Genomic DNA, 20,420 nt, shown 5'->3' with positions numbered 1-20,420 from the left:
GACTGGTTATTACTCATGTGTGGGAACGAGCATCATCTGGCGGCAAGAACACCGAGATGGAAGGATGGATTCGGTTGAAAGATCCAGCTGTTAGGCCATCCGAACCCTGGGAAAAATCTGTCGCTACTTTTTTTTATTTTTTTAAATGTACAACCAATCACCTCGTGTTGAACGTCAGGCTGGCTTATAAAATCCTCCTAACATGTCGGAACAGGTGGAAGCGGGGGGTAGTGGTGGATGAGGTGGGCTTCTTGGCAAAGGCTGCAAACGTCTCAATGCCAGGGGACTTCTTACTGCCAACATTATGTGTCCGCTTTGAACCCTCACCCCCACCCCCTCCCTTCTTTTTTACAACCCCATCGAATGCACTAAAGCACTGTGCCACAATAAATCGTTACTAACTGTTAACTGCACCCCCCCCCGCCATACATTTTTGAATTCTGATTTTAATTGTGTCACCACATTCATAAGTTACTTGTGTAAGCAGAAGTGTAATAAATGCAATGCAGCAAAGTACTACTGTGGTGCAATGCGGTGAAGGCCATGTATATCAGTGTATATATTGACTCTTTCTTTTTTGTAATGTTTCAATGAATACAGCAAACAGCCAGGGGGCCTCCATTCCAGTTCTATCCATGACCTCTGAAATGAGACTTTATGTTTCATACAAACGGCATCTTGGTTACATCAATAATCCTGCAAATGAAATCGATTTCCCCCTCCTGCTCTTGCAATTCTGATCACAGCTGGGCTCCCCATATGGAGTTTTAATGGGGTGGAGCACCCTGAGCCTGATCTAAAGCTGGGAGAATTCTGGGCACACTACAACATCAAATCCCGCTGTAATTACCTTCATGCAAACACGGGGGCCCTCTCCCAGCACAATATGGGCTGAAGAAATGGGATTTGCGCTCATTGTTTTTTGATGCAGGAATTGATCTTGAACATTGTTTGGTGCAATTTAGCCCGACGCTGAGGAAAATGGCGCGTGTTGTGCGTGACGCACAAATAGCGCACGATGCCACCGGCTTCTGGGTGGCTCATCTCCATTTTTGACAGCAGTGACTCTGCGGCTAATCGGCACCGTTTCCATACGCCGACGAGATCATATAGATCTTGACATGCGTGCGTCGTCGTCACCTCGTCTTCATTCATCTTTTTCCAAGGGGTTTTTACACACAGCTCATGGTGAATAAGATAGTGTTTTTGTTGTTGTTGTTGTTTGTGAGTAGATTATGCCATCTGACACCAGGCTATTGTCTTAATTCCCTCAAGGGGTTGCGCTGGAGCTCAATGACGGAACATGCAGGGAGGCCAGCCGCTATATCCCGTCTCGCAGATATCCCATCATGCACACCCAGGCCTTGCTTCTTCTCCAGCAGGTGGGGGTGGTCATGCACCATGCAACGCGGTTATGGGCTTAAGTCTCAAATCTACATACTGAAATGACTTGGGCTTTGGAGCACAATGCCAAACTTGCTGGAAGTCTGATGAGTTTATTTCATCCATTCCGAGAGCGGATGGAGGGGAGTGGAAATAGACGGCGCCCGCCCGACGCACGCGGGAATTCTGACGCCCGGTGCCCCTCGGTGACTTGCCGTCCATCTGCTGCGGGGGTGTCAGGTGTGTTATCTCCCGACGCGCCCCTGGGAACTCCCGGCAGATGAGTGCGTCTATGCCGTCCGCTGGCTCTTGTAAACGACTCGCTAAACAGCCCTGGCCTGGATTCCGCATGCGGGGAAAAAATCAATTACTTGCCCGCTTTCCTCCCCAACTCCCCTCCACCCTCCCCCTTTTACATTTTACAGTCCATTTTCAGCATGCTGGGGCCAATTACAGCCAGCAGAAAGACTACTCTTTATGTCAGTCCCGCGATGACCTCCATCTTAATGCGCCCACGACGAGTGTCAATGCGCCGCTTTCCCCGCGCCTTTAGCCACACATCGAGCGGCGGCGTGTCCGGGGCCCCGCCGCCCCTCGGACGCCGCCCGACGCTTTGACAGGCCCCCTAATGAAAGCTGATTACCAGGAGGCATCTATTAATTTGTCCCTAATCACGACAAAGAGAGTGTGTGGCTAACAGCTGTGAAATGGCAGCCGCCGCGCGGAAATGAGGCTCGGGGACGAGGGGTTAAGGCCCCCGCGCCATCATTAAGCGGTCGTCATTGTACGCGCCGGCTCAAGGCTTAGCCACAGGTAACTCAATAAGATAACACTGACCCTCTGCTTTTGTGCGAAGAGCCACAGCTGTGAATCCCGGCTCGGCCCCGGCCGTGAATAGAGGGATATTGCTTTGCATGCTCCGAGCGGGAGGCCGCAGCTCCTGTGATGCAGGTGAGAAGCTGACAGTAACGCTTTTAAGCCCCTCTGCTGCGGGCGTCTTAAGAGGGAAAGTCAATCAGCCGCACCGAACGCTCCTCCACCACCTTTTTGTGCAACCATACGTGTCTATTGACATGCAAAATGAGAACCGCGTTAGAAATTGGGACATCTTTTTTTGGGGGATTGACATCATCACAGAGGTGTTCATTCAACAATCTGTTTGTTATTGTGCTCGTCTGACCAAAGTAATAGAAAGAGTGTAACGCACATATTCTCACTTTTCATTATTGATATTTCCTTTTCAAGACTTTTGCAATTGAAATCAGTCGGCTGCCCGGTATATTTTACATAGCTTGCCTTTCTTCTTTAGAGGCAGTGGTGGTACCATTTATTTGGTTGTACTGTAATCTTATTATATTCTCTGGCAGTATTATTTACAATTAAATCTATCTGTATATGCACAGGACCCTGTGATACTTCCCATCCAATCACCCAAAAAATGCAGTAAATAGATAAAATATAATTATTTTATTGTCAAAGACATCCATGCACCTCAAATGTATTTTTAAAATATATTTTATATGTATATTATACGACAATATTTTGGGGGTGGATAAAGAACGTTAAATTCCATACATTGCAATGTGTGTGTTCCAAATGGTTAAATATTGAGGATCGTATTTTGATTTGTACTACAAATTCATATTCTTTCATCCTCTGTATATTTAATATAAATATTCAGCGGTTCAGAAAATGGATGGATGGATGGATGGCTGGATATGTTACCTGTTCAAATATATAGTTGAATTTAATATATTTTTATTTCTTTAGCATTTGTCATGATAACCAAAGATACATTTTAGGATCTAATTGTATCAACTTATGTGATCATGTACAGATTGTGTTTCCACTAGCATCCAATTTTTTTAGTTATAGTGCAATTATGTCAAAAACATACATCCTTGAGGTTTTTATACCAAATTAGTTACTTTCAATAGTGGCATCAGAATTTGCGCGGGCTCCTCTAAGTTAAACTTCTGCCCGAACTTGGCATATTGCTCATAATTGAACTAACTATTGGCACATTGGCGTACAATCCAAGACGCATGTGATGGAATTGAGCGTTAATGTCACAGTGCTATTTTATTGGAGGCTGCAGAGTCCAAGAGTGTGCCTGCCCCGACAAGTTTGTAAAGTCCAATTTGCAGCTAATGTGGAGGTCGCAGCGGCAGGCGCAGAGGGCGTAGTACGACATAATGGCTGTGCTAGTGTAAATATTGCTTTTAGGCAGAGACACAATTGGGGGGCAAGCGGAAAGAAATTTCCATAGAGTAGATCTATACACGCCGGCGCCACTGGAGGCCTTTCGCCGGGCCAGAATAGATTTTCCATTCCGGTGTGTCACATTAGATTTTCGGAGGTGCTCAGTGGCAGGTACATGTCATTAGTAACACTTTAGCGCCGTAATGAACCTTTTTATTTATCCGCCGCTCCTCTCATGAATGAATAAGGAGCTGCTCCCCGACTGTGCCCAGCCGGGAGGAGCGGGCAGAGGCGACGTGGAGCCCCGGGGAACGCAGGGGAGGGTTAAACTGCCATTACTGGGACACACACACACACATTTACACACACACACACACACGTGCACTCCCTCCCCACCTCCGCTCCCTGGGGTCCTGATCTGACACTCTATTTACACACACATTTACACAGTCGACTCCCTCCCTTTATAAAGCTGACAGCCACTTAAGCGCTACATTACTCGCAGGCAGCTACCGGCCATTGGCGGCCTGCCTCGTCCTCTGTAACGACGGCACTGAGATGAAGCAACAAGGCGCAGCCGGTAATGGCACAATAGACTCAAAAAAAGAAATTTCAACAGAGAGGGTTTAATTCAAATGATAGGTGTCATACAGTGATGCCTTAAAATTTGAGTTTCTCTTTGTCCAGTCACACACAAATAACAAAAATATCTGTCCATCAACAAGATGCTGTTTACTGTGATGATTTACTGTAGCTGTCTTCATCCATGCTGCTCACAGACTATGAGGAGACTTTCCACTGTGTCCTTAGTTCAAGTCAGCCCTTTTCCCCGAGCCAATCACAGTGAACATATCTGTCGTGGCTGGCTGACTTTGGCCATTGTTACACAGGTGGCAAAAAGCCCGTCTCAGCACCACCTCCTCCTCCTCGTAGACTCATCTGAGCCCGGTGCAGCGAGGCGGTTAGAGTGGCAATGGCTGGTCAGGGCCCCCGTGTCACCCCCTCGCATCCGCAGTGTTCATTTCCCTTTCATCTTGAGTGTGAAATCGCTGCCGGTGCAGAGCTGACCTGAGCATTAAAGAGGTCAACTATTGAAATCTGATGTGCGCCTCTCTGGCTGAGAGTCTCCGACACGCGGAGGGCAAAGAGAGGGAAAGGAGGGAGCGGGAGATGGCCACGGAGAGTCATCCCAAACTTGTTACAAGTTGTGTTTTACTCAACTTTTTGGAGAAAAATGCGGAGAAAAAAATTCTTCCGATTAATGGTTGCTGGTTTGTGCCACAATTAGTTTTATTCCATCCTCCGCGAAAAAGAATACAAAGTCCATGAAGCCAGTATCTGAATGTTCCCGCTTGCGATCATTTAGCATGCATTTAGACTCATGCATCTTGTTTGCAAGCCAAAACCAGAGCAAAGTTTGCTCTGCGGAAACCTTGCATCTCTCTTCTCCCCTCAGCCAGGACATTTGCATGTCTGCGTCAAAAGACAAACTTTTTGGCTGCCTTCCACCCGCCTATGTCTCCAACGCCAGGTTCTGCGTTTTAAAGTCAATTCGACACCTCTGCTCAAGCGCGAAGGCATGAGCGATACGACGGGACTCTTGTCTCATCTCTCCCATGGGCTACACTTTCATCCCTCTTTCTGCTGCGGACCACCCTAAGCCCAAATAAGGTGTTTGTGCCTTCAGTTCTGCCTTTGCGTCTCTGAAGAGTTCAGAATGTGCCAAAACTTTGCACTCCCCCCCCCCCCCCCCCCCACCCCCACACACACACACACGCTTTGACTCAAAGAGTAATCACAAATAAATAGCATTTCTGGTGAGGAGCACAAGGAGCCTATCTCAGGAGCAGATAACTAGTAGATGCGATTCCTTAGATAAGAAGCAGTAATTTGGCTTTTAGAGCTCGCCGCGGGGGCCGACGCTGATTTACTGTGTATACGGGAGCTTGTTTTTTTTCTTCACATTTTTATCTCTCCTGTTGAAGAGCTTTTCATCTCTGCCTTTTTTTTTTTTTCTCCTCATATGTATTTCCCCCCCAGAAGGAGGTGAGATCACAAGGCAACACAAGGCGAGAGAGCGGTGCCTTTTAAAAAAGCGCACTGGACAAAATACAAATATTTGAAAATGTATTTCATGGCAATTATGTCAGGTTTCATGGCCTTGGCACAGCACTGAGGCGCAGCCTGGATGCCTTAATTTGTATAGAAATTGTAATCATTTGTTCATTTCAAGGTGAAAATTGCATTTTTTAATTTAAATTGTATCCTGCGTGATAGGCTATTATCTAGAAAAATTGTCTGTGTGTATGGCGCTCCGTGCCCCGCCGTCACGCCTGTTTGGTGCTCACTTCTCCCCAGAAAGGGCTTATACATGCGAATCTCCGAGCTGAATGCGCTCAACTCACTCACCGGCGCGCTCATTTCCATTTGGGTTATTAATATTAATTAGTTGGAGAAGACAGAGGCTGCCATTTTGAATGGAAATGAAGCTTCACTGAGAGATTTTTATCTTTGCTCTGATTTCCTAGATTTACAACTTTTTATCTACCTCCCCTTATTCTTTTCTGGTTTAGGGTGTGCTGATATGCAACAGAACCATTAGTCGTAAAATGAGGTACACGTGCACAGATGCTGCATTTAGTTTTGTGCCCTGGGAAGGAAAAACATTGTATATAAGTTTGGATGTCTTTACAATATATGCCATGCATATGTAAACATTGCAAATGAGAGTTCCAGTTGAAAGTGACTGAAGTTGAATATTGATGCTCGCAGACTTTTTTTTTTTACCCAGTTTGTTTATGCTCACCTACAACCGCAAAGAGCGATTTTTGTCAACTTTACCAACTTTTACGTTTTATTTTATAGCACAAAGAATTTTTGCTGCATTTAATCAAAAAATGGTAGACACATTTACCATTAAAAAATTTAATCCTTATTACTTTGAAGTTGGATAGTAATATGATGATCTGATGTTTCTGTTTCCATACTCCATCTTGATATTAATATTTTGATGCTTAACATTTCACCTTAATTTTTTTTTTTTTTTTAGATATGTAGTTGCTTAACGAAACAGTTACTATTTTAATTAGCACCGACAAAAATAAATTCTGCAATCAAAAAACGAGACATAATTACTAAATAAATCGTTATCAATATTTTATCTTACTGCCACTTTGCATTATAACAGCGATTTCTTGCATTATTGTAATATTTAAAACCTAAATTGTCTGTTGATGCCATTGAGTGTTTTTGTCATTATAAAATGTCCAAAATTCCATATAAGTAAGGCATCATATGACAATAAAGCCTATGTGTGAAATGAACTGGCATTAATCTGGGACAATGCCTCACTCTAAGCTCCCTCTTTCTTTTTTTTTTTTTTTTTTTACTTTTCACTCTTTACACGACAGATTATCTATGTGTAATACTCGAGAGGGTTAACCTTGAAATTCAAAACAGCCTGAATGTTTCCCGAAATAAGATTTGCTTGGCCGTATGCAAACGAGTAGCAAGCAGATATATATATGCGCGTCTGCACGGGATCCTCGGAGGTGACGAGCATAAAGCCGAGGCTCAGGTACATGGCATATGCTGGCATAATTACAGGATTTGTGGAGGATTATTATACTGTAAGTGCTTTCATGGCGACAGCTGGGAGCTTTTTTTTGCTCCCCGCGACACATAATCTCGGAGAATAAAACCAAGACCCCCGGAGCATCTCTTAATCATTTCTTAGCATACCTGCACACGGCTGGAGACTCTCACACTCGGGAAACGAGAATAGAATCAGCAAATACGATAGGTCCATCTGGGGCAAAACAGAACCACTTTTCTTTCAAATAAAAATATATCTACATGAGACTGAGACAAAGTTTTCCATTATTGTTCATGTCTTTATAAATGTAAGCGTTATTTTAATGCAGAATTTTTCTAGAACTTTAAAAGGACTATTGCGTGTTAGGCACTCTACTTTATAAAACAATACAGTGATGACATAATTAAAAGTAATAATAAAAAAAAAAGACTTTTTGCTATCAGTCAATGACCAATCTGGACGTAGAAATAAGACAGCGACTAGTAAAAGTCATTTTTCACAAATGACAGAGTATGTGCCCATGAGTATTTTTACATTATCTGTCTACATGTGTTGCACCATTGTTTGTGTTCACATATCCTTTGGTCTTGAGATTTGTCACATGCGCTAGGTGTCACGACTGGGCACATCTTTATTTTTGCGCCGCAGCAAGTTTCGTTATGGTGTTTGGGAATTTGGGAGACCGTGCTATGCTAGTTGTGGAGCAGGTGGTATCATTTCTCCATCATGTTCTGAGTTGTGAGCTAAACTCTTATATCAAGGCATCACCGTTTTTTACGTTGAAGTAACTATTGCAAACAACAGCAGTAGTGGTGAGCTAATACTTTTGCACAGTGCTATTTTTTTTTTCATGTTTCTCCATCAAGACGTGGCCTTGCTTCCTCCCTGGGAGGTTAGTGTCCTCCACGGCATGGCTGTCAAGCAGGCGGCAGGTTACTTATCAAGCAGGGCCAGGTTCAGGGGCCCCAAATGAGATGAGAATCACATCTCCCCCTTGCACGGATCATTTCAGAGTGACTATGACCGCACTGAGTCTCCGAGCGATAGAGCCCTCCTGGCCTCTCTGCTGAGGCTCAGCCCCCCCCCCTCCCATCCTCCCCATTTCCATCCCTGTGATGTAAACAAACCCATTACCGTCAGGGGCAGCGCACAAGGTCCCTGGACCTGGAGATGCAGCCCACAGTAAAGCTACCGTGGAACTGAAGCCCCCACGCACCCCTACCACATCCCCTCCCTTCTTCAATGGCCGCATGTCCGCGTCAAGGCGGTAGAGGAGGAGTCAGGATGCCTGGGCACTTTTATCTAAAACCTCCCTAGAAGACAGGCGAGGGGAAAAGGGCTCTTGTTGATCCTCGACTCCTGTAGTCAATCAATTATTGGATCAAAGCGGGCAGCGGGCCAAAGCTCTCCGGCGTGGTGACGCCTGAGCCGCCACCTCGTCCACAGTGAGTGACAGGCGCACGGCGGAGGAGGGACAAAACTGCAAGGACGCCATGGCTAATCTGCTCAGGCACGACACTAACTTTAAGAGGAAGAGATGAAGCCTGACACAGGCGACAAACAATGCACGGCACATACTCAAGGTCAACAATCCACATCTGCTTTGGACTTGCATCCATCTCATTTCCATAACGCTTGTCCTCATTCGGGTCGTGGGTGAGCTTGAGCCTATCCTACTTTGCAGTTACACCCTGGACTGGCCGCTAGTCAATTGCATTCCTCAAATAGTCATTCACAAATATGGACAGATCAAATCAATCCATTCCTGCAAAGTATATTAATACACCATATAGGAATTGGCTATTTTTAGATGTTTTACATAAGCCTTTTTATGCAAATTTTATTTTTTTTTTTAGAGTATCACCAGGGATGGAACTAAGGGGTGGCCAAGGGTGGTCATGTCCACCCTTCGTCACTCTCTGGGCAGCCCCCTGGCCAACTCCACACTTAGGAGAAATTTTTAATATCTGTATCTTTCCTGCAATTTTCACATGGATGCAGTATTCTTAGACTCCTTGATACTCTGTCACATTATTTATATTAACTGATAATAAATATATTAGCGTAGAATTGATCTGAATGCAAATTATAAAAAAATGTGAGTAAAGACCACTTGATCCTTACAATCACTGTCAATCAAAATCATTATTCTGACACCATAGCAAGTAAACATGGCCGAGAAGTCTTTGTTTAAAATGTACACATATACTAAACTTTTTACTTCAGTTTCCTGCATTGTTAAATAATTGTGTGTTAAAATGGGAGCCCTTTGCAGAAATCAGTATCCAAGAAGTAGCTCTCATTTTCGAGAGGTTGCTGACCCCTCCAAGGAAATAGAACTGAAGAGAGTAATATTTGTTTCAATTAATGAGTAGCAGAGGTTTATTTAGACAAGTATTTCCGATATTAGATTCTTCATCTCATGTTAAAGTGTTCATTCTCGTGATTGCCTTTGCGCTCTCTTCCATTAAAGTGCAAATGAACAACAATATGCATTGAATAATTTCTCGCTATGTAAGGCATCTCTCACCCGGCAATCACGACCTGATTTGCTGTTTCGATTCATCAACACACGATTCTAATCATGATAATTAGATAAAGTACGGCTAAGAGCTCTTAAGGGATGATATGTGATGCAAGTGACAAGCTGCGGCGGTGATAAAATAAACACTAAGTGAGCCGGGATGTTAGACGTGCAACATAAGACGCGTTGCATGGACAGCATAGCAGACAGATTTGTAGACAACATTCTTGCGGTTACACGCTGACTGACTTTCTACAGCTGCAAGCCACCGCGGACGATGCATGCTCTTGAACGCATACCAAAAAGCAATAATTTCTGCAACGCACTTATTTCCTTGTCATTTCAATGAGTCACTTCCGTTGTCATTAATTTATACACAATGAAATTATCTTCCCCGCCCACCGTATCACCATTTTTTGTAACATCACAAATTCATTCTCACAAATTAGCATATATCACTTTATCTTGGCAATATTACAATTTTATTGCCCACGTTTAACCACTTTTTTTTTAAGATTACAATTTAACTAATGTGTCATTTTCATAAAACAACTATCTTGAAAAAAATTCTTCTAAATATTACAATTGTCAAGTTTTACTTCACTTTTAAGGCAAACAGAAAAAAACCCACTGCAACAATTCACAGTTTGATTTGAATTGGGATCTTTATTTGATAACAGTTACGCCAGTGTTACAGTAAACACACCCACAGGCTGAAGGTAGTAAATACCAATACAAGTTTTCCCACTAGTCTAATATTCATAGAGCAGAATAAATTATATCATGATAATATACACACACATACATGCCGAACAAAAAGCAGGAACTCAGAAAGCAACTAAACAGGTTAATTCAGCTCATCGGGGGATCAGGGAGGAATAAGATGCTTTAAATATCCAAATGTTTATTGAGCGTTAGAAATGAGTTTGATACACTAAAGACGACTCTAATTCTTTTTTTTTTTTCTTGTCTTTTTTTTTTTTTTTTTTTAAGTGTTCACAAGTTCACAGGAGAAGCAGGTGATTCAGTGCGTACAAATCCAGCGCCACTCAGGTTTTTTTTTTTTTTTTTTCCCCCCCTCATTGACCGCGTAAACATGAAACTGGTCCAGTCCTGCCTTGCCAGCAGGTCAAAAGTTCTGCCGAGTGCTCCCATGGGGGTCCATTCGGAGCAGTTTTTGTCCTTTCATTTGGACCACATCCAGGGGAATTCATTCCAAAGTGTTTACACATTCTACTTCCCAAAGCGGGATTCAAACGCAATTAAATACAAAGTCCAACAAAATCAACTGAAAGACAACAGACGGTCAAAGTGAAAGGTAAAGTTTTGTTTTAGTATAAAACATAGTCTTTAGAAACAAGAAGCCTGTACACATTTGAAAAGTTTGACCCCCCCCCCCCAAAAAAAAGAAATAAATGACACATGAGTGGAAACAGGTGGTCCTGGATTATGTCAGATGAAGGCTAAAAGAATTTGAGATTTTCGATAGATCATACTAAGAGCTCATAAAATTATTATTTTTGTCATAAACGTGTACCTTTTTTGTCAGTTTTCTTGTAATATTACATGTTGCCCCATAATGTTGCAATTTTATTTTCATAAAACGTTTTGAATTTTTTAATGAAAATTAAATCACAAATTTTTCATAAACTCTTTTATTCTTTATCTTGTAAAAGTCAAACTTTCTTCACCCATGTTACAGTTTAATTTTTGTAAAAATGCATCCTAATTTTACTTCATTTTTAGTAAATCGTCAACTTCATTGCCGTAAAATGATGTCATGAGAAAAATCTCAAGTCCTTTTTTGGAAAAAGTGTTGGAATGCTTTCTAGGATTTTTTTTTTAATATGTTTCGGAAGGAATGCTTGTGTGAAGGTGCATGATTTTATATTTATGTGATATAATCAGCTTTGCACACTGGCAGACAGGATTTAGCGTAATGTAGCCCGGCTTCCATATTTTTAAACAAAATATAGTAATGTCCCAAATCCGTTTTCCGCAAACAAAGCCGCCCTTCCCCATGGACCGCGGCTAAGGATGGGCTGGAGGTTAGTGGGGGACGTCGCTTAAAAGGGGTGGGGCTGGTGGTTCTATTGGCCGCCAAAACACTGCTTAAAATTCCCTGCAGATTCCCTCCAGCCAGACTTCCCACAGAGTGGCCAAGTGCTTTTGGAATGTCAAGATGGATATGAAAGCGGGAAGGTCAACCCCCCCCCCCCCCCCTAAAAAAAAAAATGGAGCTCAGGGAAAAGAGTTGCTAAGGGGGAAAAAAACACTCCTCTTCATGGAATCAAAGACCAACATTTGCACAACAATCATACATCAACAATAATATTAACAATATAAAAAAAGCAGAGAAAGTAGTTGAAATGATGAATGTGAACTACTATCAACATCAAAGTCAAAAGTATTGGCTCTAAAGTGTTGGTCCAGCTGCTGGCCGTCCTCAGGGCTTCAGTAGGCCTGACCCGTCTCCACCTGCAGCAGTCCCAGCACGGCCGAGTGGTCGCCCAGCTTCATCCTCCTCTGGGTGGACAAACTCACGTTCTTAGCCAGGTAGTCCACGGCAGCTAGCAAAAAACAACAACAAGCACATCCTTTCAGTACTCGCAGGGCCACAACAGAGCAGACTGGAGCAGGAACAGAAATCTTAGCTTTGGGGTCACTAGTAGAACCGAATTTAATTTTTTCATATGATTATTGTAAATGGATTTTTTTTACAATTTGGTAATATTACTTAATTCTTGTATATAGATAAAAATCTCTTTTGCATAAAATATTGTCTTACGTTTTTTTTGAAGATGACTATAAAAATCTTTGGGAGAAAAATAACTTTTTTCTGTTGATATCCGAAACTTATTTTCCTTCTATTACAACTTTTTCCCCATGTCACTTTGTCCCTACACTAACCTGCCTGTGTCACCTCTTTGATTGACAAGCGACCATTTCCACATGTATGCTCGTCTTTTGAGTCACATGACATTCACAAAGACCTATTGTGATGAATGTGAAATAGTGTGTCAGAAGCCAGAGTGAAAGATGTGAAAAATGTTGGCACACCACTGGCATGGCGCATGTGCAGCCTGGTAGAGCTTCCCTCTGTGCCGTCACTCAGCAAGACCCCCCCCCCCCCCCCCGCCCTCCCAGCCTTGAGTATGTGAATATGCGTGCCAGTCTTCATTACACTTGGCATCTGCGATTTCATGCCCTCCACACTCCACGCGGCCGATCATTTTCATCATCCGACGGCGGCTCCCCTCGATTCATTAGCTGTCCACTGCGCTCAATCAGCGTCTTAATTAACCCGCCATCAGTTTGCATCCGCTTGACGCATCGCTGACGCAACTTGCGTACGCGGAGCTTTGAGATGGAAATACAAACAAATGGCGCACAGGACGGCGTGCTTGGTTTTACCTTGGTGAATGAGTGCGACAGCATCAGTCAATTATGCTAATCGAATAAAGCTAACTCTTTCCTGCCCCTGGGCTGTACTAATGTGTGTGTGTGTGTGTGTGATGGAGGCGAGAGGAAGAGGTGGGCAAGAGGACATGGCGGCCCCGAGGGCGTGCCGCTCTTTGAAGTGGCCCTCGTTCTCTTTCCCGTCCAAGTGGAGAGGGATGTGACTCAGCCACGATGTGGGGGCGAGGGCATCTTTATCAAGAGCACGTGTCTCGGCCTCCAGGTGCAAAGGTCAAGAGGGTCTCTGCTCTTTTGTGTTTTATCATTAGTTCCCATTTCTCAAAAGCATTTTCCAAGAATGTTGCACATTTTAGTACGCAGTCAACCCTCATTATATCACGGTTCCGCTCGATGGTAGAATTTATTATTTCTGTTTCTAATCTATTTTATTTCTATTTCAATCTGTTTGTATTGTTTTAAAGGTGTCCTTAAAAATAAGTTAAAAGCTGTAAATATTGTAAAAATGTGAACATTTGAGGCTTCGATGGGTGACTATTAATTTTTTTTACACTTTTACAATTAACTTTAATTGCATTTTTTGGCATTCAAGTATTATTTTTGGTATTTTATATTTTGGATATTTGTAGATGGCTTACTTTGGCCGTACTGGCTGTACTGGTAGCCGGCAGCGGCAGCGACAGGGTCCACACTGTAGCTGGTGGCGCTGTAGGTTGGGGGACAGTAGGACTGCGAGGAGGCCAGGCTGTCCACGCCCTTGATGGTGTCCGAACGCTGGCTGCAGCTGGCCGAGATGGGGTTGGAGGCGTCCAGGCTGCCGTGCAGGGGCGAGATGGAGAAGTCGTGCTGAGGCTGCGAGGGCACCGCACTGCCATTGCTCAGGATGCTCATCACCTGGGGGCACGCCAAAAAAAACAACTTTTCATGACTTCAGGCAGATTTACTGGGGAAGAATTTGGGCTGCAAGTGAGCAGAGTTTGAATAACCGATCAACCTGTTGATAATTTCTTTGATCAAATTTATTTGTATCCGTTTCATTCAAAAGCAGGACATTATTCAAAAGTGAAATTCAACTTAAAATTACCTTTTCATAAAATTGTGGCAAAATATTGGGTTTTGAGGCTGGCACATTTGCTATGCTTGCCAACACAACAATTTCAGAAGAATTCTTCCGAATAGCTTTGGGAAAGACTTCCATCCATTTTCTGTAGTGCGTGACCTTTAACTCTATCCCATCTGACTTTGAATAGAATACAATGCCTTTATTGTCATTGTACATGCAACAAAATTGGGAGGCAGAATACGCCTTGGACTGGTCGCCAGCCATGGGCACTTCCATGGAAAGGCGCCGTTTCTGCTCAGAGTTGAGCAAAAAAATCGAGTGGCCCGTCTTTTTCTTCAGGACGAGTTAGGGGGCGAAGGGGTTTGAAGGGAACAAGAGCGACTGTTTCCATTAGCTGGCGCTGTCACTGAGTGTTCCGATGAGGGACACCGAGGTCTCGGGGCGATAATAGACCCGCCACCCGCGCCAGACGGCCCCCGTCCCGCGGCCCGAGCCGGAGCCGGCGGCACAACAAGCGCCAAGGGAGTCCCTAATCCCTCGCCCCCAAGCCCGCCGTCTCATGAATAGTAATGGACTTGGAACTGGTAAATGATCCCCTCAGATCCCCGCGCCGAGTCGGAGAGGCCCGCTGATACTGCAGGTTAGGGCTCGGCCCCGCAATATGACGGAGCGTGCATTATTCCCACTGCATAAAGCTTCCAATTCAATATTCTAGATTATTGTAATAGCATGTGACATTCGCCGGAGGAAGCGCTCGGAATGTGTTCAAATGGAAGAGATTACCTCCAGTTGTGCTGCGATCTCAAGCACCTTGTTAAAGAGATACAAGGAAAAGAATTTAAAAAAAAAAGTACTGCAGTATTTATAGAATTTTACTTTATAAAAATATCAGAAATATATTTGGTTGAAAATTATCTAATTTTTTTCAAAACAGTGTGATATATTGCACTATATTTATTTTCAACTTTACACCCGTTAAAAAAGGGAATTATAAATTGGGGCTGGAACGGATTAATTGTGTTCCCATTAATTTCACTGTGAAAAATTACCTCGAATAATGGATGTTTCAAATTACAGACCGGCTCACAGAACTGAATTCGTAAAATGTAGCCAAATTTTTAGAAAAGAAATTCAAAAAATATATAATAACCCTCTGCAAAAAATATAATAAAATACAAGAAAAGCCATAAAAACAATGCACAGCAGACATTGTTAGTATAGGAAGAGGAAAGAAAAAAAAAAGACCTGTATCCCACACATGCTTCCCTCCTATAGCGACAGGCCTTCCTCTCAACATCAGGTTCACGTTGAGTTTGGCTACGCTACGCTGACCTGTGACCCCTTGCCTGCTAAACCAATTAGGCTCTCGCGGAGGCCATCGCCGCTTAGACATATGTGAACGAGCCAGAACAGGAGGAATCGAGCCTTGACGACATTCATCACATCTTTCGCAACTCCGAAGCTCTCACAAATTGTTGTGTCCGTTTCTATACGTTTGTTCATTCCACCCATGTGATGCGTCTGACTGAGATTCATAAAAATCCATGCGACATTTGACAACGTGTCCTGCAGGGAGAGTCCGTTTTAGCTTTTAATTGAAGCTCGATTGCATCGCCCTCCCCGATGAAGCGCAATGGCCAACAATCGCTGCAATTACGGTAATATTCACGCTCATAAAAGTTCTTCAAAAGAAAATGGAGGCCTTATCTCCAGAAATGGCCGGCGACATCGTTTTTTTTCTGTTGCTATTTTAGTAGATCAGGATGGGTCAGAAAGAGCCTTCAGTACTTCTCCAAAAGAAAAAATTTGACTTCAATCGTTTTATTTTTGCTGAAGCAGCATAGATAAGCGCCCTCTGCAACTTTCTGTTAAAAATACTAATAAAGGGATTTTAACTCTGTTAGGATACCCCCAAAAAATATTTAGTAGAATTTCCATGAAAAAGTAATCAGATTTTTTTTTTTAATAACTTAATTTGATTAAATGTATTAAAATATTTGCCGTAGTGGTTTCTACATTGTTGATTTTGGAGCACATTTTTGCTAAAAATTCAAGAACTATGTAATACATAATTGATCTTTACATAATATGCTGCGTTTTTAGCATAAATGTTCCACAAAAGAATGACAACCAATTTGTTTTTTTGTTGTTGTTGTCATACTCTGCCGCCCCCCCATCTCCTTCCTCTTCCTCAGCCGCTCGTTTGTTGTCGGTTTTCGCACGAGTGCTGCTCGGGGAGATAATGCGAGCCAGGACTTTAGTTTAAAGGACAATGCTCCGGGCTGTTCCCTCTAACCCCCCCCCCCACCACAGATAGATTACTTTAAAAATAATAACAAAAAAAGTAATTAATTCTCTCAAGTTGCGAAGCCCGCAGCCTGCGGAGAATTGTAAATTGATACAATGTGCATCCTTTCAGATAAATAAATAGCATACTCCAGGCACATAAAGAGCTCCTTTCATTGCTCCCCTCTCATGTCTGCAACAGTCACGTTGCATTTTTCTTTTTTGTGTGTGTGTATGTTTGACGACTTTCCCTTTGTGCAATATTGTTGTTGTGCCGCGTGGAAATTAACGCAAAATAAAGATATGCGCTAATACCCTTTCAAATACAATTCTGGAGGGAGATCTGGAGAGATTTGTCACTGTGCCTGCATTGTCTGTAGGTATGAAGACCTGCATTAATACCATTTAAAATATAATTCCGGAATGGACTCTGCAGCTTTTGAACACTATTAAAAAAGACGGCAGAGTCCAAATAGAAAGGAGATCATGGGTATTCGAGACATGAAGAGAAATCGAAATGAAAAATTCTTGAATTCTGGAGTGACATCCGCTGTATAGCCACCCGTTCCAACACCTGCAGCAGTGTGTGTTAAAAAAGGAGAAAGTATGAAGGCCCATGGAAGAAGGGTAACGGGGCTTGAGACGCGAATAGAAAGTGATATTGAAAAGAAAGACATGCAATAACACGATTTGAAATATAATTCTGGAGTGAAATCTGCAGCTTTTCCTCCCAATCAAACACCTGCAGCAGTGTGGGTGGAAAAAAAAGGAGAGCAGAATTGCAAAAGTAGAAGGAAAGTAGTGGCCATGATGCGAATAGAATGTGATACAGAAAAGAAAGACATGCATTAGTGTAATGTTAAAATGACTTATGGAGTGAAATTTGCAGCGTTTTCCGGCACCTACAGCAGAGAGGAAATGCAAAGGCCTATAGGAGGAGGCACACGAACAGAAAGCGAAACTTGGGATCATACTTTTAACTAAAAAAATTCTGGATTAAAATCTGCAACATATTCTCCCATTCAAATAACTGCACAAATTTTTGTAAAAAAAAAAAAATGGAAGGGGTGCAATAACTTAAAAAATACCGTAGTGAAATCTGCATCTTTTTTTTAGAACCTGCAACAGTGCATGTCGGACTACAAAATAAAATTGGAGAAAATGTGCATTAAAATGGTTAAAAATACAATTCAGCAGTGAAATCTGCAGCATTTTGTGTGTGTAAAAAAAAATGGACGAGTAGAAATGTGACAGCTATCTGAAGAAGGGCAGGGGGTGCTGGAGACGCAACTAGAAAGTGATAGAGTGAAAGTGAAGTGGAGGATTTTTTTTTTTTTTAGGGGGGGAGTACAAAGACTCCTTTAGGACTGCGCTGGCCTGAGGGCTCGCCTGCCTGGAGAGCTGATAGCGAGAGCCCCTCTGTTCCATCCAGCACAGCCGCAGCTCCACAAATACTCTTAATCTGCGCAAGACTGGATTAGTTCCTCTGTCACCGATAGCTGCGGCGCTGGGCCCAAATGAAATGCCCTCGAGATGTACCTTTAAGTTAGGCAGAGGTCAAAGGCGGCCAGACGGGAGGTGGGGGAATAAAAATGAGCACTGGCAACACGCGTGCCACTTATCTGAAGGCTGCAGAATGTCGCATTTTAGCACCTTAACAGATGGAGAGCGATTAGTGGAGATGCGCGCAGGTGACGCATGAATTGCAGATCGATATTGGGAAGCGCTGGTTCGTCCTCGGGCGCTGATCATCCGGGAAGTGTCTGACTTTGACAAGGGACGGTCAACTATTCCAGAATACGCAATTGGGAAATGGAACATTAGCAAGTAAAATGGCCTGTCACACTCAACATGTTCTACTTTGGTATTGTTTTTTCTAATTAGGAAGCTTACATGCAGCATTTTTTATTTTTTATTTATTGTTTAAACAATTTGATTTAAAATGTCATTAATTTAAACTGCATAAGCGGTTCAGAAAACGGATGGATGGATATTTATGAGACATATGTCTTGAATATTATTATTTATGTAAGAAAGTAATGAATTGCACTTTCTAATTTATATATAGGCGTCCATTTTGTCTAAAGTTACCATTTGTATAAATGATCAAATTGAGGCATAGGCAAGGGGTGGGTGTCCTTATATTCACTAAATAGGAGGCCCAATCAACCTTATCTAATAAGTCCAACTATCTAGGAGTAAAGTCCTGCTCCCCTTCCCCCTCCCCTCACATAAAATGAGGGGGGGGGGGCAGCCCAGCGGGCAGTCAGGCCCCTCATATGAGCAGACAAAATGACTATTTAAAAATAACAGCGATTGCATAAATTGAATTAAAGCGTTTTGGTCACGGTGGAGGTGGCGCGGTGCAAGGGGGTGGGGGGGTAGCTGGGGGTTGCGCGACGGTGGCAGGCAGCAGATGATGGGCTTTGGCCCGCATGCCACTGTCTTAATTGGCCGCGGCACATTAATAACAAGTGAAAAGTGTCTTCCACCAGGAATGAGAGGTAGCGGGGGGTGGGGGTGGGGGGGTCTTGGAAGAATGCGGTGTTGGGGTGGGGTGCTAATTGTGTTCAATTAAGTGGCTGATTGGCAATGACAGAAAGTGGGCATTGACAGGAGAGGCGCAGATGAGGATGATTAGAAGCCGCTGGAACAAGCTGTCACTCTTTTCCTGTCCCTCCAGTCCCCCCCTCCAAAAAAACCCCAGGCAAATAGTACAACTAATTCATATTCATCTTACTCCCATATCTGACAAATATCTGTAGAACCAGGAAGAATTTTATCTGCTTTTGACACAAAAATACAATAAAAAACAAAAGAAAAATTGCCCAGAAAATAGCATTATTTATTAAAAAAAACCATATTCGACTTATTAACACACACAAATACACTGAGCACATACCTGACCCCAAAACATTAAAATAACACACATCCACCTTTTATTCCGCACAACCTTTCTAGTAATGCCATAACATCTGAGTGAGCACAGCTGTCCACTAACCTCTTAAACACATCACACCACAAGCTATCAAGTCCCCGCCCCGCACTAACCAGAGGTTAATATGTCGTCTATTGGACTGCAATTGGAGAATGTGTGGGGAGCAGTCGTCTATTCTTTGCTAGTGATATGCTTGAGTAACTATGGGATGGATTCAGCCACTGGGAACAAGAGAGGCCCCCTTCCAGAAGTGCGCACACACACACACACTGTGACATGCACACACACACAGACTTCTAAATTAAACGGCAGATTTTCTGATTCTAGGAGAGTAGTTTTGGTTATGTGTGTGTGAGTGTGTGCAGCAGGAGGCAGAAAGTGAGACGGCTGGAGAAAAGGTTGGAGGAAGGCGAGGATGATGGGGAGAAGAAGAAGGAGGAGGGGTGGGGATGGTTTGTTTGCTAAAACCAGCAGGGGCCAGGCTTGGTGAAAAATGTCAGGTCAAATTGTTCTTGACAGTGTTAATATCTGCACCTCATAGCCATAATTACATGTAAATAAATAGTGAAATAGCTCTCAGCTGGAGACTGAGTGGGGAGCTACCGAGGAGCCGTAAAACCCAGCTGAGGTCCGGCCGTGTGGCTTGGTTTTATTGGCCGGCTCGATGCTAGCTTTACGAATGAACTTTGGCGCAAAATGGGGTCGCCGCCATGAAAGTGTAGGTGAGAGAGGACGGGGTAAAAAGTCAGAGTGGGGTATCAATCACATCAATGCACCTGTCAGAGTGGCATCTGGAACTAACAGGAAGCACATGTGGCATGCGCACACACGCAACATCCACGAGCTGGATGGCAGGTTCACAGTAAAAGCGACCCCGCGGACATCCCATAATAACCTCTCGCTCACGTGACCTTTGCACCTCCAGAGGAAGGGAAAGGGGTCACCGCCAACGCTTCACCTGCCCGCCAACGACAAGTGGTTGTTATTGGCTCTTCAAGTGCTGGAAAGGTTG

General features: G+C 43.3%; 1 protein-coding gene across 2 annotated transcripts in view; it reads right to left on the bottom strand.

Moving 5' to 3' along the window:
* Nucleotides 1-10,350: 10,350 nt before the first annotated feature.
* pax7a (paired box 7a) overlaps nucleotides 10,351-20,420 on the bottom strand; it is a 43,772-nt gene continuing 33,702 nt past the window's right edge. For both annotated transcript variants that reach the window (XM_037251499.1, XM_037251500.1), the window contains exons 8-9: nucleotides 13,760-14,015; nucleotides 10,351-12,274 (exon numbers count right to left, since the gene is read on the bottom strand). In XM_037251499.1, the coding sequence (XP_037107394.1) occupies nucleotides 12,159-12,274; nucleotides 13,760-14,015 (372 nt within the window). In that variant the 3' untranslated portion in view covers nucleotides 10,351-12,158. The remainder of the gene's footprint in view (nucleotides 12,275-13,759; nucleotides 14,016-20,420) is intronic.

The sequence above is a fragment of the Syngnathus acus genome, chromosome 5 (assembly GCF_901709675.1).
Source record: "Syngnathus acus chromosome 5, fSynAcu1.2, whole genome shotgun sequence".
In the NCBI taxonomy this organism is placed as follows: domain Eukaryota; kingdom Metazoa; phylum Chordata; class Actinopteri; order Syngnathiformes; family Syngnathidae; genus Syngnathus; species Syngnathus acus.
This window is presented reverse-complemented; position numbering and strand designations above follow the sequence as displayed.